Source organism: Siphateles boraxobius, unplaced genomic scaffold (genome assembly GCF_051911475.1).
Source record: "Siphateles boraxobius isolate OS27281-9 unplaced genomic scaffold, OSU_SipBor_1 22, whole genome shotgun sequence".
In the NCBI taxonomy this organism is placed as follows: Eukaryota; Metazoa; Chordata; class Actinopteri; order Cypriniformes; family Leuciscidae; genus Siphateles; species Siphateles boraxobius.
In genome coordinates this window covers 12,732,340-12,751,438 of record NW_027508833.1, presented here as the reverse complement: position 1 = coordinate 12,751,438, position 19,099 = coordinate 12,732,340, and the positions used below count along the sequence as shown (strand labels likewise).

The window sequence follows — 19,099 nt, the reverse complement described above, 5'->3', positions numbered from 1 at the left end:
AACTACTTTTCAATACTCTCTTTGCTTCTATTCTCAATGTTTTTAATCTGGCTACCTTAATCTTAGACAACAACATATTTAGAGGTGAATGAAACAAGGTTATGAGAGATAGAAGTGCAGTCTGCACAATGGCTTATTATGTTGTGTACCTTAGTGCATCCAGCAAAACATTGTATATGTCTATTAAAAAAGTCAGGGGTGACCTGAACCTGAAGGTAATCAAGATATTTAATAGAAACAGGATTACTACAAACTTCCAGGCAGGTGTGCAGTGGGTTCAAGCTAAATTCTGCAGGAAATTGGTTCTCCAAGACCCATCTTTCCGCTTGAATAGCATTCACACTTGTTCAAATGAACCGCACTAACAGAGCAATCACACCAGAGTTTGTTTTAATCGAACCAAATATGCCAAGTGTGAATACACCCAAGACACCAGTCTATCCCTGGCAGAGTCATTTGTATAAGACTGACTACTCAGACTAGGGTCAATATATATATATATATATATATATATATATATACACGCCTTTATGTATAATGGATTATAAAACTATTATGAAACTAATAATGCCTTGTAATGCATTGTATGGTATCGTGAATAATTGGAACCACAGTTATAATGCATTATTCATTGAACACCTGTAGAGTATAATCCTTTAAAACATATCAACCAATCAATATCAGATTTAACTAGGAATCTGCAAGTATTATAATGCATTTTAACTTTGGTTACAATTATTTATGAAAAGATATAATGCATTATAAATAACTTCATAATGCATTATAGATAAAGGCTTTAAGTAAAGTGTTACAAAAAAAGGATTGGAAGTAACTCTGCAATTATGTATTATTGGACTGAGGAGTGTGAGGGCCATTTGGGCAGATTTCTGGCTGCCCTGCTTATTTTCACATTACCTCATGTGAACCCCGCTCCAGAACAAGACGCTCTTTAGCTTTGTGTCTGCATCAGGTTAGTTACTAGTTGCCATGTCTTTTCTTCCTATGTAGAGTAGCGAATCACATTAATGAAAGTATAAAATAGTTTAAACGTGCTCATGTGAATAGCATTTATATACAGTAGTTCTGTTGTGTTTGTTTAAAAAAATGGAATTCCTAACTTGCAACATTCTAAAACAACATCCGGACGCAATAAATACATTAAGGCAATTCTAAGATGGAACATTTGTAATACAAGCAGATGCATAAACCACATGCGTCACAACGCTTGTCAAACAAGAAAAGCAAAGCGAACATCCGCACAGACCACACAACGTCACTTCCATGCAACTTTTCAAGTTTTCTACATTAACTTATTGTGTTAGCGTGTGATCAGGGTTTTCTTCTTTCCTGCAGGATGCTGTTCCCCGAGTCTCAGCGTCTAGAACTGACGGAAGAGTTGCTGCGCAGTGCTGATGTGGATCCCACACTGCGGCCAACTGAGATCTCCATTTCTGAATTCAGGGCTTTAGCAGACGCCTACAGCCAGCTTTGTAAGGAGAATCAAGGCCTCATCAACTATGAATTCAGAGAGGAGCTGAAACTAAAGCATCAGGGAAAGAGACAGTCGGGCAGCAACCGTAAAGGGCTTCACCTTCACACCACAATAGAGGAAAATGTTACTGGCAACCGCTAACTCAGGAAACAGCTGACTCTTAATGTGACATTTTCAGCAGCTGGCATGAATTGCTCTTTTTTAGTTCTTGAATGAAGTATGCAGACAACTAGCCAGCAGTGAGGTAAATCACCTGAAGTTTTTCAACTAAAAAAAAGTGCATTGGTTTTGACACTTAAGCACTCAATAAGGGCTAGGTAAGAAAATGCATTTAAAAGATGAAAGGAGCTTAAAATAAAATTATGGTAAAAATTAAAAAACGTGGAATCCTTTTTAAATGGGAAGAAAAATTACATGAGTCAAATCAGGCTCGATGGGCTTTATTTATAAAACCTGTATGCACAGATTTGATCTTAGAGTGTGCATACATTAAAATCCACGCCAACGTTTATATTAATAAAAACAAGTCTTTGTGAGACTTTATTAATTGTTGCGCTGAGACGTCACTCTATTGATCAGAGGAAGAGACGGGGTTGCCCAGAAAAACTTTATCATAAAACACCTATAGGAATGCTTTAATCATTTTACACCTAGAGGCTGACATCCACGTGTCAAAGAAAAACGTTTGCCATAGTTAACTAAAAATAGTTTGACTTTGATGAACAAATTATTTTACATATTCTTTTGCATACATGTGTGCTAGTAAGATTGATGTTCTTTGCGTCTCTAAGACCTTACTCTTGTCTTTAATGTTCAAACTGAAAGCTGGCGTGATTTGTTTGTGTCATTTTACAACATATGCACTTTATCAAACAGCAAAAAGTAATAAACAAAGTTTGGGCTTTTTGCAGGTTACAGGATGTCATTAGGACAAAAATAACATAATCAGACACCTTTTATTAGAGTTTTTGATTGAAGTGTCAAACGTATATAAACTCTTCAAATTAAGTCAGAGTAATCCATGAAAAAAACAATATTTACACATTTGAACATTCTAAAAAAAAGGACAACTGCAGGCTTTATTTTAGAGGTACATTTCCATCATTGCACATTTAAATTCCTGATTGAATGTTTACAGCTGACCACTTTGTTATAACAAAGGAGAAATGATTGTTAAACAATCAATCTCCTGACAAATTCTTAAACCAACCTTTTAGATTCCTATTAAAATTAAATGTATATTTATAAAAACTTGCTAATAAATAAAACATTTTATACAAATAAATTCCATGATAAAATCCATAATAGAAGCAATGCTTATATTTAAAGCAAGAAATGTATGTATTGTCCAAAACAAGGCAAAATCAAAAACATGACAAAATTTGGTTCTGAAGTTGGATAGCTCTTAATATATGTGTGTGGGAAAACACACATGCCTCTTTAATGTGTGAGGGAAACCTTACACAGCATAACCAAGACCAGTAATTTGGTTCAGTACATGGAGAATTACTCAATGCTTAACGCCATCTTTAATAAAGGTCTGTCAAACTGTGGCTCCACAAAAGAAAAAAGATTCTGAATTGACTGGCCTTCAGGTGCTTCCCTAAATTGTCTGATAACTTTGGAAAGGCTGCATGGGATAATGTGGCTCCACACCAGATCAAGCATACAGGTGTTGAACAGATGCTCTATGAAGCGGTTGCGTTCTTTGCCTCAGTGGTGTTGTCATAGAAGAAATCCTCGTTGACCACAGAGGTTAGGCTCTGCACGCTGAATTCCTTCTCCAGTAGTGAGTTAATATCCACATTATTCGCCATCACCTCGGTCTGGCTGTCCAACGAGTGGCTGTGTCGACGCATGTTCACTAGGTCCACCCGGCTGCGTCTGAGGCTACCCGTGCCTCTGCCAGACTTACGTTTGACCGCGTAAAAGTGAGCTTGCTTTATAGAAGACCGTCTTTCAGGAGAGTCCACTTCTGTGCTCTCCGGCTGCACACGGGGTGCAGGAGTCTGGGAGTCCTCTGTCACCCGAAGCCTGCAGAACTGGGCCTCGATGGAACTGCGATCGAGCCACTCCTGCTGGTCTTCATCACTGATGATGCTGGATTCCTTGAGGTCGCTCTGCTGATCCAGAGGAGTGCTGGCACTGCTGGTGTTTCCACTGCTCACACTGGCTGAATCTGAATCTGGTAGAGACGGCCTCAATGGATCATTGTTGGGGTCGGAACTGTCATTTATAGGCAGTTTAGAGAGCCAGAATCCGCGAGAAGAACCTGTGGTGCACACACAAACGCACATCACACACTGTCGAAATGCAATGCTTCATCCCATGCATCTAGTTGACAAGACACCTATTTATGTTTTTAACTTGTCAAAACAAAGAGACTTGTGTAGCTGTGGCATTTCAGAGCAGTGGTTTTCAATTCTTGTCCAGGAGACCAACCTCTCTGCACATTTTGTATGTCTCTCTAATTCGACACAGATTCAGATCGTCAGCTCATTAGGTGAGAGGTCCATGAACTGAACTTGTGCTGCGTCCCAGTTTGCATACTATCCATCCTAAATAGTATTTGAAATTAGAATTAGTGTCCCAAAGCATAGTGTGTTGAAATGAGTATTTTTAAAGATAACCGGATGGTCTATTTTTTCCGGTTAGAATCCGAAGTGCAGATCCGTGCACACTCTAACGGCTAATATTTGCCCACAACCCATTGCGCGTTGGACAAGTATTCGGTTAGAACTACAAACATGAATAAAGTGTTAAACTACAAACATAGCGGAGTAGATAAGTAGTACAAATAAGTAGAGCGGTTTAGATAGGTTTGAGTGATTCATAATCCGTATCTAACTTGACGAAGAGATATTTATTCAATATGATCCACATTATATTTAATCTGCAACAGCATTGAGAACTTTTGTAGTGATATGTTTGGTCATTAACTTTTAATTGCATCAATATGCAAATTGCAAACACTCAAAGAGTTCTATGCATGGAAAACCCACGACTGGCAGATCAATGTGCTACAACACTTCTCTCCGATATGGAAAGAGATTAAATTAAATTGAAAGAGGAGGATTTTAACTGTGGCAAGATGATTGACAGTTACAGGCATCCTATCACTGTTTAAACTGCCCTGAGCGACGGAGCTGTCCATTAAAGACGCAATTATGATGAAGTAGTATGTCCCAAAACTTGACTAAGTTTCTGCTACACACTCAAAAATATGTATTTCTTCACAAAAAAGAGAGACATACAAAATGTTCAGAGCAGTGGGTCTCCAGGACCAGGATTGAAAACCACTGCTTTAAAGTGAATTGACCCTACGACTGATAAATGACTGACAGCCCAAATTGCTGCGCTGTTGCGGTCCACCATTTTGTCCATCTAATATCTTTTTCCTTTCAATAATAGTTATCCGGAATGACTTGTTAGAGAAGTTTTGTTAATTCTGTTCTCGAAATTAGGCAGTAATCTCAAAAAATGCAAACGTTTGATCAGATGTTGTTTTTTATGACACTGACCTTTTTTCAGGGTTCCTGGACACTTTTTAAAGTCAAATTTAAGGCTTTTTAAGACCTTTTTAAGACTTGAAGAAATCAAAATTAAGACCGTACATTAGGGGTGTGCAATATTGACAAAAATATATCTCGATATTTTAAACGTTTTGTTGATAATAATTAGATGATATTTTACTGATTATGTTTTTGTGCTGGTGCAATGGCTGGTTTAGGCCTGTTGTTGACAGCAGACTCACTAAGATATTCATATTTTTCATATTCTATGCAGTGGTCAGTTCACAGCAGTGACAGAAATGATTAATTAACGTGCAATATTTGCCACCTTAAATTGATTTCCAGGGGCATTTTCACCTATATATGGACATTTTTTCTAAACTTATTTAGAGTTCTGCATCACCTTTTATGTCAAATACTAACATTCAAATTATTCAAATTAAATTATACAGTAATTATACTTATTTATAAAATAATACTTAATTACACAATAATTATACAGTACCACCGTTACCAGTCAAATTAAATCATTCAATCAAAATCCATCTTTGCAGTTCAGAGGTGACACAGAAGCAGCATCAGAAGAGGCATTAATATTTACACTCCATTTACAATTGCATAAATAAAGCTATGAGATAGTTTTAAAAAAAATCCATATTCAATATTTAAATATGAAATGATTTCTAATTTTAACGTTTTAATTAAAGGGTAGGCCCCTACTTTAAATATGAAACTAAAACCGCCAGTAGGCGGCAGCAAGTCACTGTCTTAATACCGTAAGCGAGTTGAGGGAGTCATTCATTCATTCAACCGATTTGTTCAAACGGCTGATTCATTCGGGAAAGAAACAAGTGATTGTTCATTGAATCGTTAAAATGACTCGTTTAAAACGTGGATTTCAGTCAAGAAATCATCGGTGTCTGTTGCATTAGACTCTGCTACGGTTTCATTTTGAAATTCTCGTCAGCGAAATAAAGGGAAAACAAATAATTTTGTCAATATGGTGTCTAAAAAGTAACTCACAATGTTAATTTATTTTTAATTTAACTATTGTATAACAAAATATCACACTTGTGCACGGGAAAACGGCACTCTTACTGATGTGATATTCTAATATAAGAACATAATATAAATATAAGACAAAAACTAATTTGGGGACATAGGCCTACCTATAACTGCACTGACACATCACGCAGTGAAAGCACGAGAGACAAATGCGATGTCAGCTCACAGTGCCTCGTACATCCTTAAAACAATGATTACAATATCATAGTAGACAATACACATCGCACACCCCTACGCACAAAGAATGAACTTACTACTGAACTGACATTTGCCAACTTTCTTCTTCTCTCCTCTCTCGCGTGCAGGAGACAGACGTTATTCTGCCGGCCGCGAATGTGATGCGAATTGTCACGTGAACAAGCAAATCCACAAAGATAGAATAATAAAAAATAATATTACGCTAATTAGATAGTTTTAATTTGGAAAACATTTAGATATGTCTAAGTCGAAGTGTCATCTAAAATGTAAGACCTTTCATAAGTAAAAATAAGACTTTATAAGACTTTTTATGGCCTTAAATTTTAAAAATCTAATTTAAGACTTTTTAAGGATCCGCGGGAACCCTGTTTTTAATTTTAACATATTGTGATATTTTCTCCATCAAATAAAAAGTTTATGAATAAAGTGTGTATGTTTAGGCCATCATATGTGTGGATTATTTGGTTTTATTTGAAAAAAACAGAATCGTGCTGAATGGACTCTGGTGTGAAGCTTGGTTTCAATATCTGGTTGTTCTGATAAGTAATACATGATATGACATGCAGCTGTGTTAACAAAGTTAACTTTATTTTATGAAAAATGTACAAAAAAACATAATTTACCATTGTTTGCATCTGGTACACATTTTTCTGTGTGTTAATATCACGTGTTAATGATACTTGTATTTCTCCTTGTAATTTCACTATTTTCTCGTCTTTTTTTTTTTCAACATAACCTGATACAAAAGCTTTTTTTATTTTTTCAAATTTATGATAAACTATCATGTACAATAACAAACAAGCCAACTCGCAATATCCTTTTGTTTGACAGACAGCATAGCGACCCTAAAAAGTTAACTACTATCATATGGTTGCTATGACCATGGTTATATATTTTAATAAGTTCTGAAGTTCAAAGCTTATGATGTAGTCATTTTTTACCAACAGTCAACAGACTTTGGAGTCTTGCCTCAAGATTATAGCTATTGATCTGTAATGTGCAGCTTTAACACTTCCACTGTGACGCATCACGATGTTGGCCACTTCTTCCAATCTAGACACATTATCAGACATGTGAGTAAAGGGGAGGTCACACTGACCTAGCTTAGCAGAAGCTGGCAAAGTCTTCCGAAGGGGACTGAGTCTCTTTTTACAGACTCTCTCAGAATGTTGCTCAACTCTTTGCATGTTTCGACGCAAGTTCTCCCGCAGGATGGAGCGAATCACCCTGATGATGTTGACTTTGCACTCTGGAGTGCTGCAAGGGAGAGAAAATGTCAAATGTTAAGCTCTGTATGGAATAAAATGGTTTATAAATGAAAATAATTCATAATAAGCATAATAAATGAGATAATTCTTACCTGCTGCACAGCTGGAACAGCGTCTCCGGCCTGCCCTCTTTCTGGGATTTGGTGTGGATCAGCTCCCAGATGCAGTCTGTGTCTTCAGACAGCATTAAAAAGCAAGGTTGGTTATTTGTACATTTAAAAATAACTTAATTATTACCGTATCTATGAGCTCAAACAAGCCAGACGTGTCTCTTACCTGCAGTATTGCCCAGTCTGACCTGTAGTGCTGACAGGGGAATGAGCCAACGAAACTTGAATGGATCCTGATCTCCATGGGCTGATCTTGAAGTTGGCTGGCATACAAAGGATGCATATTAAATTAAAAGAATGTATTTTATTATTTTTTAAATAAAACTGTTCTATACGAATGTATAAAGCTCACAACTTCAAATCACCAAACACTATTTCTAAAAAAGCAATCTTCAAAACCATTTTGTTCCAAAATCTGTATTTTTACATCAAAAAGGATGAATAATTAAATGACAGCTCATATTTATATATAGTATTGTTTTCTAAACTTGTCACAGTATAATGCATGAAAAAGAAATGACAAAATGACGAGACCCCATTAAGGAGCTGCGAGAGGAATTAGACTCGAAGTGTAAACAAGACTCACCATCTTCTTTCTCACTTTGTTGTTCTCCCTGTACAGCAGTATCACAGCTCTCTTAAAAACTAAGATAAATCAGAGTCAAGCTGATATGTTAATTTTAGAAAACGACAGAATTATTTGTCTTTGAGTCTACAGAACTGCTGCCAAAACAAGCCCACAACATACTTTCACAAAGCTATAAAAAGCTCTGCATAGTTCAAGCAAAGTGTTGCATGACGCAAGAACTTTCCCATATATTGCCTCAAAATATTTAAGAAGTAAATATATATATTTGTTTAAAAACTACTAACACATTAAGGTATAAAACATTTATTTTGGCACAACTAAGAATGTAATGGTTTCATGGGAAAAGAGCAAAGCTTCACCAAAAACAGTCAACTCAGGGTCCTTTTTCATTCGGCCCAGTGATGGGAACGGGTTGAGCCAAATCACAGAGGAATGCATTAGGAACTGTCCCATGGAAATCTCTGTGACCTGAGAGAAAACATGGAAGAGAGAGAGACAGAAAATAACTGAATATGCAGTTAAATCAGGGTATTACCCTGGTGCGTTCACTATATATGCATCTGTACCTCTTTCTCAGCACCACTTTGCTCCGATACCAGCTGGTCAAATACTGCACCATAGTCTTCGTAGATCTTCTGCATCTCATTTATGTGGCTTGCAACTTTCTCCATTTCCTTAAGTGCCTCTGTAATAATAATAACAAACTGTCTTAAGATACATTCATACTGGGCTTCGATTCCAGAAAATATAGTATACACCAATTCACTGCAGTTTGTAGGGGTGTAACGATAACCTCATGTTACGATTCGATACATATCACAATACTGAACTCATAATACAATATTATTGTGATACTCCAAGACATATGGTAAAAGGTTAACAAAAAATTTACTGTTGATTAAAATTTTAAATTTGATAATACATTGTGGGTGTAAATGAATAGGCTGAGACTTGATGCATTGAACCCAGTGCACAGGACAATAGTGACACCAGAATAAAAATATTCATGATTTTGAAGCTGAAAATACAGAATTATTTTAGACGCATATGCCTGCACTCCGTCACTGACTAGATATATTTAAAATAATGTGGGCCACTTTTTACTGGTAACATCAGACATTTGGCATTATCAGGACCCACAAATATTCCCCCCATGGCATTATAATACATTATAATCAACATTATATATTGCAGTACTAACACTAAAATTCTGAAAACTAGATTTTTTTCTCTCACAGTAAGTTTTATTTTAGGTGAATTATACACAATTCATATTGTCACTACTCACGATACATATTGTTGCATTTTTGTATTTCGATATATTGTGACACGATATATTGTTACACCCTGATATCATCTTGTAATGGGAATGCACAAAAAAAATCCCTTGGGACCATTACTGGGAACAATCCCAGAATTTGTTTTGTGTTTAGTTCCCCTCTTAGTTTACTTACCCTCATGTCATTTTGAACAATTTCCACACTGGCCTCTGGTCACAACATGCTTTCATAGCATGAAAAGGGCAGCTCAGAGATTTCCTCAAAACTCTCTATAATTCTTAACAACCCACCCACTAAAACGAAACTAAAGCAGCCCAGGTGATGTACCTGTGAGGTGGTAGTGTTCCTCACTGTCCGTGTCCGTCAGAGACACCAGCTCGCGGAGCAGCAGGGGGTATTTAAGCACTCTCTGCACTGGTTTGATGAGGTAGGACTCCAGTGTGGTCGAGTGCTGCTTGGTGGGATTCTTCGCATTGAGGAACTCCTTAAAGCATTGATCTGTTTTGGCTGGAGAGAAAAGACAAATCATAAATTACAGCGCCACCCACTGAGTTAGATAGTGTTTTCTGGATGGCCACTGCAGGTAAAATGCACACAGGGCACAAAAATCCCTCCACAAGGAGGCAGCACAGGCTCCCTGACACCTCATTAAAACACTGCGGTATAAATGCAACACTGCAGACAATAAACAACACCAAGGTGAGTATGGAGGGACTAGATTTTGTATGTCACAAAGCCTTCTGACCTGTCTTGGCTGGAGTTTGTGAGGGGAGTTAAACACCACGACAGCACGCAGAATGATAAATGTGGTTCAAATCAAGAGGAGCTATTAGAGCAGTAATTGAGGCACTCCTCGCCCCAGATGGATTGACACTTCAGGGAGCAATTGGCAGGCAATTAACAAGACGACACAAAAAGTCGTTTTCGCTTTGCAAACGGAAATCTGGGCACAACAGAAGCAGTGTGTGAGAATATATAATTACAAGCACTGCTGACAGACAGCGACACACACACTCCTGTTGTCACGCCTGCGTTTCATGTCCTCACCCTGCAGTGTTTAAACAGTGTGTTGTGTTTTATAGCCATTGCAGTGCAATTTCTGTGGCTGCTCTAAGGATTGCTCTCATCTTGTAATGGGATGAATTAAAAAGGAGGCCATGGTACAGTTTTCCACTTTAAATGTGGGCAGGGCAGACTCTAATTCATTTCTTACTGGGCAGACTGTCCGAGATGGAGAACCAGGCTAATGTTGCATGCATAAATTATTTTCAACATTTATAGTCGCTAATCATTAATACTCTGTAGATTATGATGAGAAGATAAACCAACAACAGCTCAAAACATCCCCGAAGGACCAACACAGATAGCAAGTCCTGATAGCAACTGCATTCAGTTGGATAAATTCTTCTATATTTAATATTATATTCTATTGCTCACAAATGAAGCGAGTTAGGAGTAATGCTGTACCTCGTTCCAGAACCTTCTGCACTTTAATGTGGTTGGCACAAAAGCCGCTGTAAAGTTTGAAGTGCTCTGCGTAATACAGAAACGAACCACCCAGTGAGAAGAGCAGCTTCTACAGTAGGTAGGGAAAGAAAGAAAGACAGCATTGAAATCAAGAGACAAGTAGGATCAAAAAGTCTTTCGCTGGAGTCAGAATCACTTTGAGTAACACTTTTAATGTTACCCATCCCACAAGTCATTCCAGACCTCTTTGATTTTCTTCCATGAGGCACAAAAGGAGCTGTTTTGCAGTGAATATGCTCGAGCTGCTCTTTATCATAATTAAACCACACAGGGCTCCAAAACTGACAAAAATTCATTAAGAACAATAAACATAGCCTATATGACTCATGCGCTATACAAAGCTTTTTAATTGAAAATCTTTCTCCCATTTGCATTTGCACATTCAAACTTGGCATGAATTTCCACATTTTGTGACTAAATCAATAAACCCTTTTGTGTTCCATGGAAGAAGAAAAAACTTGAGTAAATGATGTCAGAATAAAAAAAAAAGGGTGATCTATTCCTTTTACTTAAAAAAAAAAATGTTACAGGGAGCTCTCTACTAAAATGCTCATATATTACGGACGAGAGTATAAATGAAAGCCAAGTTTGGATGTCCACCTTGAATTGCACAGGGGTCTCGAGTGTGTGGAAGTTAGGAGAGGAACTGATCTTCTCCTCCAGGGTCTGCAGGAAAACTTTCTGGAAGTCCAGCATCTCTGGAAGGCTGCCGAAAAGACTTTCCATCTGGGGAAAGGAAATCCACAACCATTAAACAGAACATTCAATATTTCAATATTAATTTATTAAAAACAGCATGCAAGCAAGGGATTTCAGTGTGTAAGGCTGTTTAAAAAAAATAAATGTAAAAGCTTACATAAAAATTACATAACAGGGTACAAATTTAATACTTCAAAGAAAACGGACTCCATTTAAATCTGCAGATTTCGTTTCAGCTGTCTAGCATAGACTTTCTTACACAGGCCTCTTACTAAATTGTTATTGCCACCCACATTGTCACAAGTAACTTCCAGCGCTAAAGCCACTTTATGTTTAGTCCTTGTCTAATGGGTGCGAGGGCATGCTCCTGCGTCCATTAACGGGGCTTTAATATGGCCCACTTCTCAGCACATATTGACTGATCTTTCCTCAGGGACATCATGAGCCGTGTCAGGGTCATATCCAGTTCACTGGGCGGCAGTCTGAAAACTGGCAAGTTAAACGTGTGAGTCTTTGGCATCAGTCACAGGAGAAGGGAAAGTGGGGACATGCAAGCTTGTGGCAAATGAAGCAAGATTTATCACTGTGCTATCGGTTATCTGACAACTCAATCTAACACTGACCCCTTGAATCTATTTCCAGTATGGGTTTAGCTTTACCTCGTCTTGGGTGAGAAAGGTCTCCTTTTGTAGGGGCTTCAGGTAAATTTCAAACAGGCAGTTCAGGTCCTTTATAGAAGAAACAGAGGAGAATAAGAAATCCTGAGCACTCTTTGAATTAGCTTTTCACATCTCCAGAATTGTTTTTACCACATTATATCCAGCTGTATATGGGTAATATAGTATCCTCATACTGTCGGTTCATAAATTTAAGGTCAGAAAAAAAACAACCTGTTAGGATTAGGAATGTGCCCGAGGTTGAATGCCTTATTAATGAATAATATAATCTTGTTTTGGCAGACCCATTCACTCGTGTTTGCTGGATAATAGGTGAGCCAGGGATAGCATAGCAATATATTACACATAAACCTCTAAAATCACTATGCAATAATGAATGTGAGGTGAATGAATGTAAAATAAAATTGTCGTGTTGCCTGGGCTCTGACAAGAGTGATACATCAACTAAACTACATCATACACATTTTCTACTATTGGATATCGTACAAGGTTTAAAGCATTTAAACGACATATGATACACGAATGAGTGTAAACTTTATGAATGAAACGAGTGGAGCGCTATCGCAAATCAAATTGCCTTTGGGCATCTCTCAGAAATCAGAGATTTGACAGCAGTGATCAACTAAAATACTACATACACTCAATTCAGATATATCATAAAAGATTTAAAACATTTAAATAAACATATCAAGTAGTAAAAAATGTGTAAGGACTCGAACCCCTACCTAAGATAGAGTAACATTTTTAGTGATGCAACGAAATTATTCTTTTTTTTTTACTGAAACCCTGAAACTGAAATCAAAGTTTTCATTCAGCTTAAAAAGTGAAACTAAAAATAAATGTTTATTTAATAATTTATCAATCACATCATTCATTAATACCATGGACTGTCGGAATACTCGATTTAATCTCAGTTTCTATCAATAACAAATTTAACTTAATTATTAATTATTCATTAATTAACTTAGTTATTAATGCACTGCTTTGCACACACAGACATTAAAAAATATAGTCCGTTTTTACCTTTCCAGTTAAATACTGCGCTGCAAGCATCAATAACAGCTTTAACTTGTCAATGCTGGCAAATGACCATGGTATAAGCGGGATAATCCACAGCTAGCTGTGCATTAAACAATTTGAATGCACAACCACTATGCTTTGCCTCCACGCCGTGCACTAAAATTGTTTAATGCACAGCTTGTATTATCCCTTACATACCTAATAAATCAACACTCAAATAAAGACTGAATTGTCAATAAACATTTCAATCCTGACAACTATTGAAATAGTTTTAGTATGTTATTGAATATGTTCATGATTTGGTCTTGACGGACTAGATTTGCTACGCTGCTGCAGAGCAAGTATGGACTTGCTACTGCTAATAAATACACAGATGTGCTGCTGTGAGCAGGCTCTAGGCTCCACCTGCCTAGATCCCATAGCAGATCTAGGCAGGTGGAGCTGGGGGAAGTGGAGGGTTTAGTGGAATTCTAAAAATTTAAATTTTTCTAAATCTCATTGGTTGCAGGATCAGCAGAGGCCAATCAGCTTGAGGTAAACATTTTATTCTAGCTTCATGCATTCCTTTTTATTAACACTTGAATTTGTGTAAGTTTAATAAAAAAGCAACATTTTGAGTAAAAAGCTGAGAAAATCCATCAACACACCTAATGTTTGCACAGTCCTATAGCCTGTCCTGGGTCGGCATTTCAATCAAAAGCATTACGCAGATTTGATTTATATGCTTTTTATTGTTGATTATCGCGTTATTTTACATATGCATCTGCTCACATAAGATATATGCTGCGTCTCAATTCGTCTACTTACACTGCACCCTAAAAGTATGTACTGTGAAGAAAAAGTAGATATTTTTTAGAGTGTAGCAAAAAGTAGACAAGCTTTGGGACATACTATCACGTCATACAATTGCGCCTTTAATGGTTGCTCTGTCACATCCTGACACAGTAAACTGACCTGTCAATCATCTTGTCACAGTTAAAATCCTCTAAAATCAGAGAGAAATGCAAATAGCATGTTGATCTGCAGTCGTTGGTCTCTCATGCGGAGAACTCTCCTCATATTAATGCATAATGATGCATTTAAAAGTTAATGGCCAAACAGATCTTTATAAAAGTCCACATTGTTATTGCAGATGAAATATAACACAGATAACATTGAATAAATATTTTTTTTAGCAGGTTAAACTTTGATTAGTCACTCAAACCTTTATCTGCATCATTGGTCGCACAAATCTGCCATGTTTTGTAGTTTTTTAAAATTTTTTACTTGTGTTTGTAGATCCTCCACCAAAAGCGCAATGGGTTGTGGGTAATATTAGCCTCTATAGTATGCACGGATCCACACTTCGAAAATCCATCGGGAATAATAGGCTAGACCATCCGGGGACTTCTGGCATACTCTTTTCAACATACTATGCTTTGGGACACACTTATTCTGATCTCACATACTATTAATGATGGATAATATGGACATTGAGACGCAGGGACAGCTTGTTTCTGCTTCTTCGTCACCTGTGTTTTGATCAGAAGATTCAGTACTCTTACACAAATGCCTAAATGCGCCCCTACTGTATAAAATTAAAAACACAGAAAGCCGCGAAAAGGAAGTTATGCTCCGTCACACCATCTGACGCAAACATTAACGTGGATCAAAACGACATTTATTGTTTGAATTTCGTTATAAAATTTACACAATCTGAAAGCTCAGATTTTGTTTCATATTAAAAGTAATTAAATTTGATGGTTTAGCAGTGCCATTAATCAGGGAGATTCCTGTCACAGTAGGTTTAAACAGCCAAAGTCTTCCCCTGACACCTGTTTCAACCCATTGCCATGTGCGGTGGCTATGTTATGGCATCGGCAGATTGTCGGTGCATCAACCTCAACATTCTCATTAGGCTGATTTATAGCTGTCTGCCAGTGCCGATGCAGCATATGACAGACAAATAGCTCCAGCGCAGGACCGACCCCCTTCATTTCATTTATGTGTTGCCAGTCTCAGTATTACTGAGGAAACCGATAAGAGGGGAGGCTATCTTTTCAGTTAATTAATAGGCGGTCCTTCGGGACTCTATTCATCAAACGTGTTTTGCTAAAACAGCCATTTTCACCTCATAGGTTTATCATTATTTTGAGGTATGACTTGCAGATCAACATAGCTCCGGATAAATCTGTGATGTGATGTTAATGAAGTCGAAGTATCGTACAGATGACTACATGCACATGGATTTCTACTCGCCGTGAGAGATCATTTCTTTCAGCTGAAGTATGTTAATAGGGGATTAGAGGCTCGGTTCTCACCTTTACATAGGATTTTTCTGTGTCCACTAATTCCTGGATGACCTTTCGCAGTCTCTCTGTGGCAGACATGTGACGCGGACAGGGCCTGAGCATGGGGACCTCTGGCACCGTTTGCTCCTCCTGGCCCTCCATCAGACCCCCAGAGCCTTCCTGGAAGGAGTTGTAAAGCGAACACACTGTATCCACACTCTGTAGGAGACACAATTAAGGTAACACTAAATTAGATACCAATGTCAAACAATCAAATATTTAGGAAAACAATAGAGGACACACACACACAAATGTATAGGATTTTTTTTGTGTGGCTTTTTTGGATTTTATTTAAATAAGACAGAAATCACGAGAGAAGAGAGAGAGGAATTTGAACGAGTCAGGACTAGAATGTGTGACATTAGACTAGGACTAGTGGCATGAAGTGCAACCCCACTGTATGTCGGACTTGCCCACACGGCTATGGCTCTGATCTTTGAAACAATTTTCACTCACCAATTCCGTCAAAGACAATTGATAATTAGCATACAGTTTGGATTGGTGGTTCGGTTCTTTTTTGGGTAACATGCAGCCAAGCATGGATAAGACCAGGGAGAGCAGCGATAAACAGAACCGTTCTTCAGCTGAACACAAATTAAGGTATTTTGAAGAATGTCGGTAACAGTTGATATACCCCATTGACTTCCATAGTTTTTTTTTTACTACTATAGAAGTCAATAGGGTATATTAACTGTATGGTTACTGGGATTCCTTCCTAATATCTTCCATTGTGTTTATCAGAAGAAAGAAATTCGTTTGAAAGGTTTGAAACAACTTGAGCGTGAGTAAATTATGACAGAATTTTCATTTTGAAGTGAACTATCCCTTTAAGTAATATTAGTACAGCAGCAACAGTAATAATGTAAGGTGAGAAACATATATAAAATAGTAATGAATATAATAAAAATATATACCAAAACACATTTTCATTTTGTCCCATTTAGTTTTCATACCACTGTTGTTTCAATATTGTTGGTTTGTATATGTTCCCGTTTTTCCCGCTTCCCACAAAAAAATACCCAGTCTGTTTTTGATAAATAACCAAATAAATTAATTGTCTTCCGAATCCACACCTCTGCTCTGCATTTTAAAGAAAGAGATAATCCATAATGCATTTATCTACTGGCAAATCACCTGTTGTTTTCAGTCTAACTTGGCTAACGCCTTAATTTATTCCTTCCATCAATTATATACATAATGATATAATTAGAGCTGGGAAAAAGTTCTGCAATTAACTTTTGTTGTTTAGCTCATTAAACAAAATTAATGAAGCATCTTCTTTGCCAATTCCTGAAGTAGCTAATGCTAATTTAGCTAATGTGTTCCCCACAGCGCCACTGTATGATCCAGCTCTCAGATGGTCCACTGGCGCTGCTCACCCCTGATGGACGAGACCCACATGTACTGTATGCTGGGCTACCAGTCTTTGATGATGTCAGTAAACTTCCATTTATCATTTATGGGATTAAGACACACTGGTAGGGTTGCCAACTTCAGAAAAGAAAAATTTTACAGGAAAATAAGGGACACTTAAAATATTTGTACTGTGTTAAAATGGTTCTCAGACATAAACACATTTGTTTTGCTTAACCTATTTATGTACAATTTATTTCTAAAACAAATTTTAAGGTCACACTAAAAGAGTCACATTACACAAACCTTAGTTCAAAATAATAGCATTTATCTGAAATAGAAAGCTTTTGTACAATTATACACTACATTGAAAATGAAAATTTATTAAAATTTAAAGAAATGAAAGAAAGTAATATCCTAATTTTATTCAGCAAGGACGCATTACATTTATCAAAAGTGACAGTAAAGACATTTCTAATGTTACAAAAGCTTTTTTATTTCAGATATATCTTCTTTGAACCTTCTATTCATCAAAGAATCCTGACTTTTTTTTTTTAAACATTAATAATAATCAGAAATGTTTATTTAGCAGCAAATCAATTAAGCATATTTTCCCTCAGGAAGATTTCATGTTTTCTTGCGTGGCTGGATGTTGGATTCATGAACAATAATCACGTTGTTTGATTTCGCCAAAACTGATTTGCCAAAATCAAAACCCGGCCGGACAGTGAAAGGGATTTGCCGTTAGCGCGAGTCCGGATCGAACCTGGAGCGACCAGACAGCAGAGGACTCTAAGCGTAAATCAAACAATGATTTGTCCCAAAAGAATAATTAATTCTCAAATTAGAGTTTGTTATTTGTATGGTCTGAAATGCACGAGTGTGGGCTGTGAGTGGATGATGACCGGTGTCGTGATCATTCTCAAGTGTCGTGTTGCTGTTGTATGCAACAGTCAGTGGTTAGATCAGCGTAGCAGTCAATAAACGGGCAAGGGAGGTCCCGTACGGGACAAATAAATTAGGCCCAATATTCGGGACGTCCCGGCTAATACGGGACAGTTGGCAACCCTACACACTGGTGTTAAGACCGGAAATATATATGAACAACTGCTTTAGTGCGAGTAGACCTAAACGACGAATTTATAGACAGAAAACTACTGGACTAAAAGAAAACAAATTACTCATTTGGACATGAGAATGAAATTGGCATGTTTATTAAGTTCAAATGTCAAGTGTTTTATAAAATATGAAACAAATGTATGTTGTACTACACAAATGACAGTTCGTAATTAAAAATACAGTTTTTAGTGCAATTTAGAGTAAATATTAACAAGTCATTAGTTCTCCACTGTTATCAATGCGTTTTTGGGAAAACACATATTTGAATGCTTTTCCTAGCCGTTGTGAAGAAACAGTCAGGAACGTGATGAGCAAAGATGACAAAGTGACAGAAGTGGTCCATATAAGAAGCGTGTGCAAAAATTACATAATTTATGCTGGATCTACACCCCAGAGACCGTAGCTGCTCACATCTTCTTAAACATTGTGATCGGTTTCAAAATAATACGACACTGATGATTTGGAGGGTCACATCTCATGTGTATAGCTCTTACACTGGTAAGGATCCCAGCCAAGTTCTTATTAAGGTCGTACATCAATACAAACAGCAATATCGCTTACAGTGAATGTCTCAAAATAAAGGCTTCAGCATCTCAGTTTCAACTCTCAGAGAGCTGTGAACAAGTGAAACAGCTGACAAGGACAGATATGTGCCCACAGGGGACAAAAACAACACCAAAGCCCTTTTCTGGCTTTAAACCAGCCAGACAAACTCCATATTGAACAGAGTACATACATCCTGCTGCTGCAAAAAATATATAAATTCAGCACTTTGACCTGTCTTAACATGTACGTTAACTTGAGTCCAGTTGACCAAAGACCTTACAACAACCGATCAATATACAGGAAACGGAGAGCAC

At 37.3% G+C, this 19,099-nt stretch overlaps 2 protein-coding genes across 9 annotated transcripts in view; one reads left to right on the top strand and one right to left on the bottom strand.

The window, feature by feature from the left end:
- Nucleotides 1-6,711, top strand: part of tfb1m (transcription factor B1, mitochondrial) — a 39,515-nt gene extending 32,804 nt beyond the window's left edge. For 3 of the 4 annotated variants that reach the window (XM_077238678.1, XM_077238679.1, XM_077238680.1), the window contains exon 8: nucleotides 1,354-1,872. In XM_077238678.1, the coding sequence (XP_077094793.1) occupies nucleotides 1,354-1,633 (280 nt within the window). In that variant the 3' untranslated portion in view covers nucleotides 1,634-1,872. Of the gene's footprint in view, nucleotides 1-1,353 lie in introns of all 4 variants that reach the window. The other variant, XM_077238677.1, reaches the window with a different exon arrangement.
- The window catches only part of tiam2a (TIAM Rac1 associated GEF 2a), a 137,572-nt gene continuing 120,389 nt past the window's right edge, over nucleotides 1,917-19,099 (bottom strand). For 3 of the 5 annotated variants that reach the window (XM_077238645.1, XM_077238644.1, XM_077238646.1), the window contains exons 17-28: nucleotides 15,738-15,926; nucleotides 12,400-12,468; nucleotides 11,642-11,767; nucleotides 10,982-11,090; nucleotides 9,842-10,021; nucleotides 8,801-8,919; nucleotides 8,594-8,702; nucleotides 8,232-8,290; nucleotides 7,812-7,908; nucleotides 7,628-7,709; nucleotides 7,367-7,524; nucleotides 2,430-3,764 (exon numbers count right to left, since the gene is read on the bottom strand). In XM_077238645.1, the coding sequence (XP_077094760.1) occupies nucleotides 3,181-3,764; nucleotides 7,367-7,524; nucleotides 7,628-7,709; nucleotides 7,812-7,908; nucleotides 8,232-8,290; nucleotides 8,594-8,702; nucleotides 8,801-8,919; nucleotides 9,842-10,021; nucleotides 10,982-11,090; nucleotides 11,642-11,767; nucleotides 12,400-12,468; nucleotides 15,738-15,926 (1,881 nt within the window). In that variant the 3' untranslated portion in view covers nucleotides 2,430-3,180. Of the gene's footprint in view, nucleotides 3,765-7,366; nucleotides 7,525-7,627; nucleotides 7,710-7,811; nucleotides 7,909-8,231; nucleotides 8,291-8,593; nucleotides 8,703-8,800; nucleotides 8,920-9,841; nucleotides 10,022-10,981; nucleotides 11,091-11,641; nucleotides 11,768-12,399; nucleotides 12,469-15,737; nucleotides 15,927-19,099 lie in introns of all 5 variants that reach the window. The other 2 variants (XM_077238647.1, XM_077238648.1) reach the window with 1 other exon arrangement.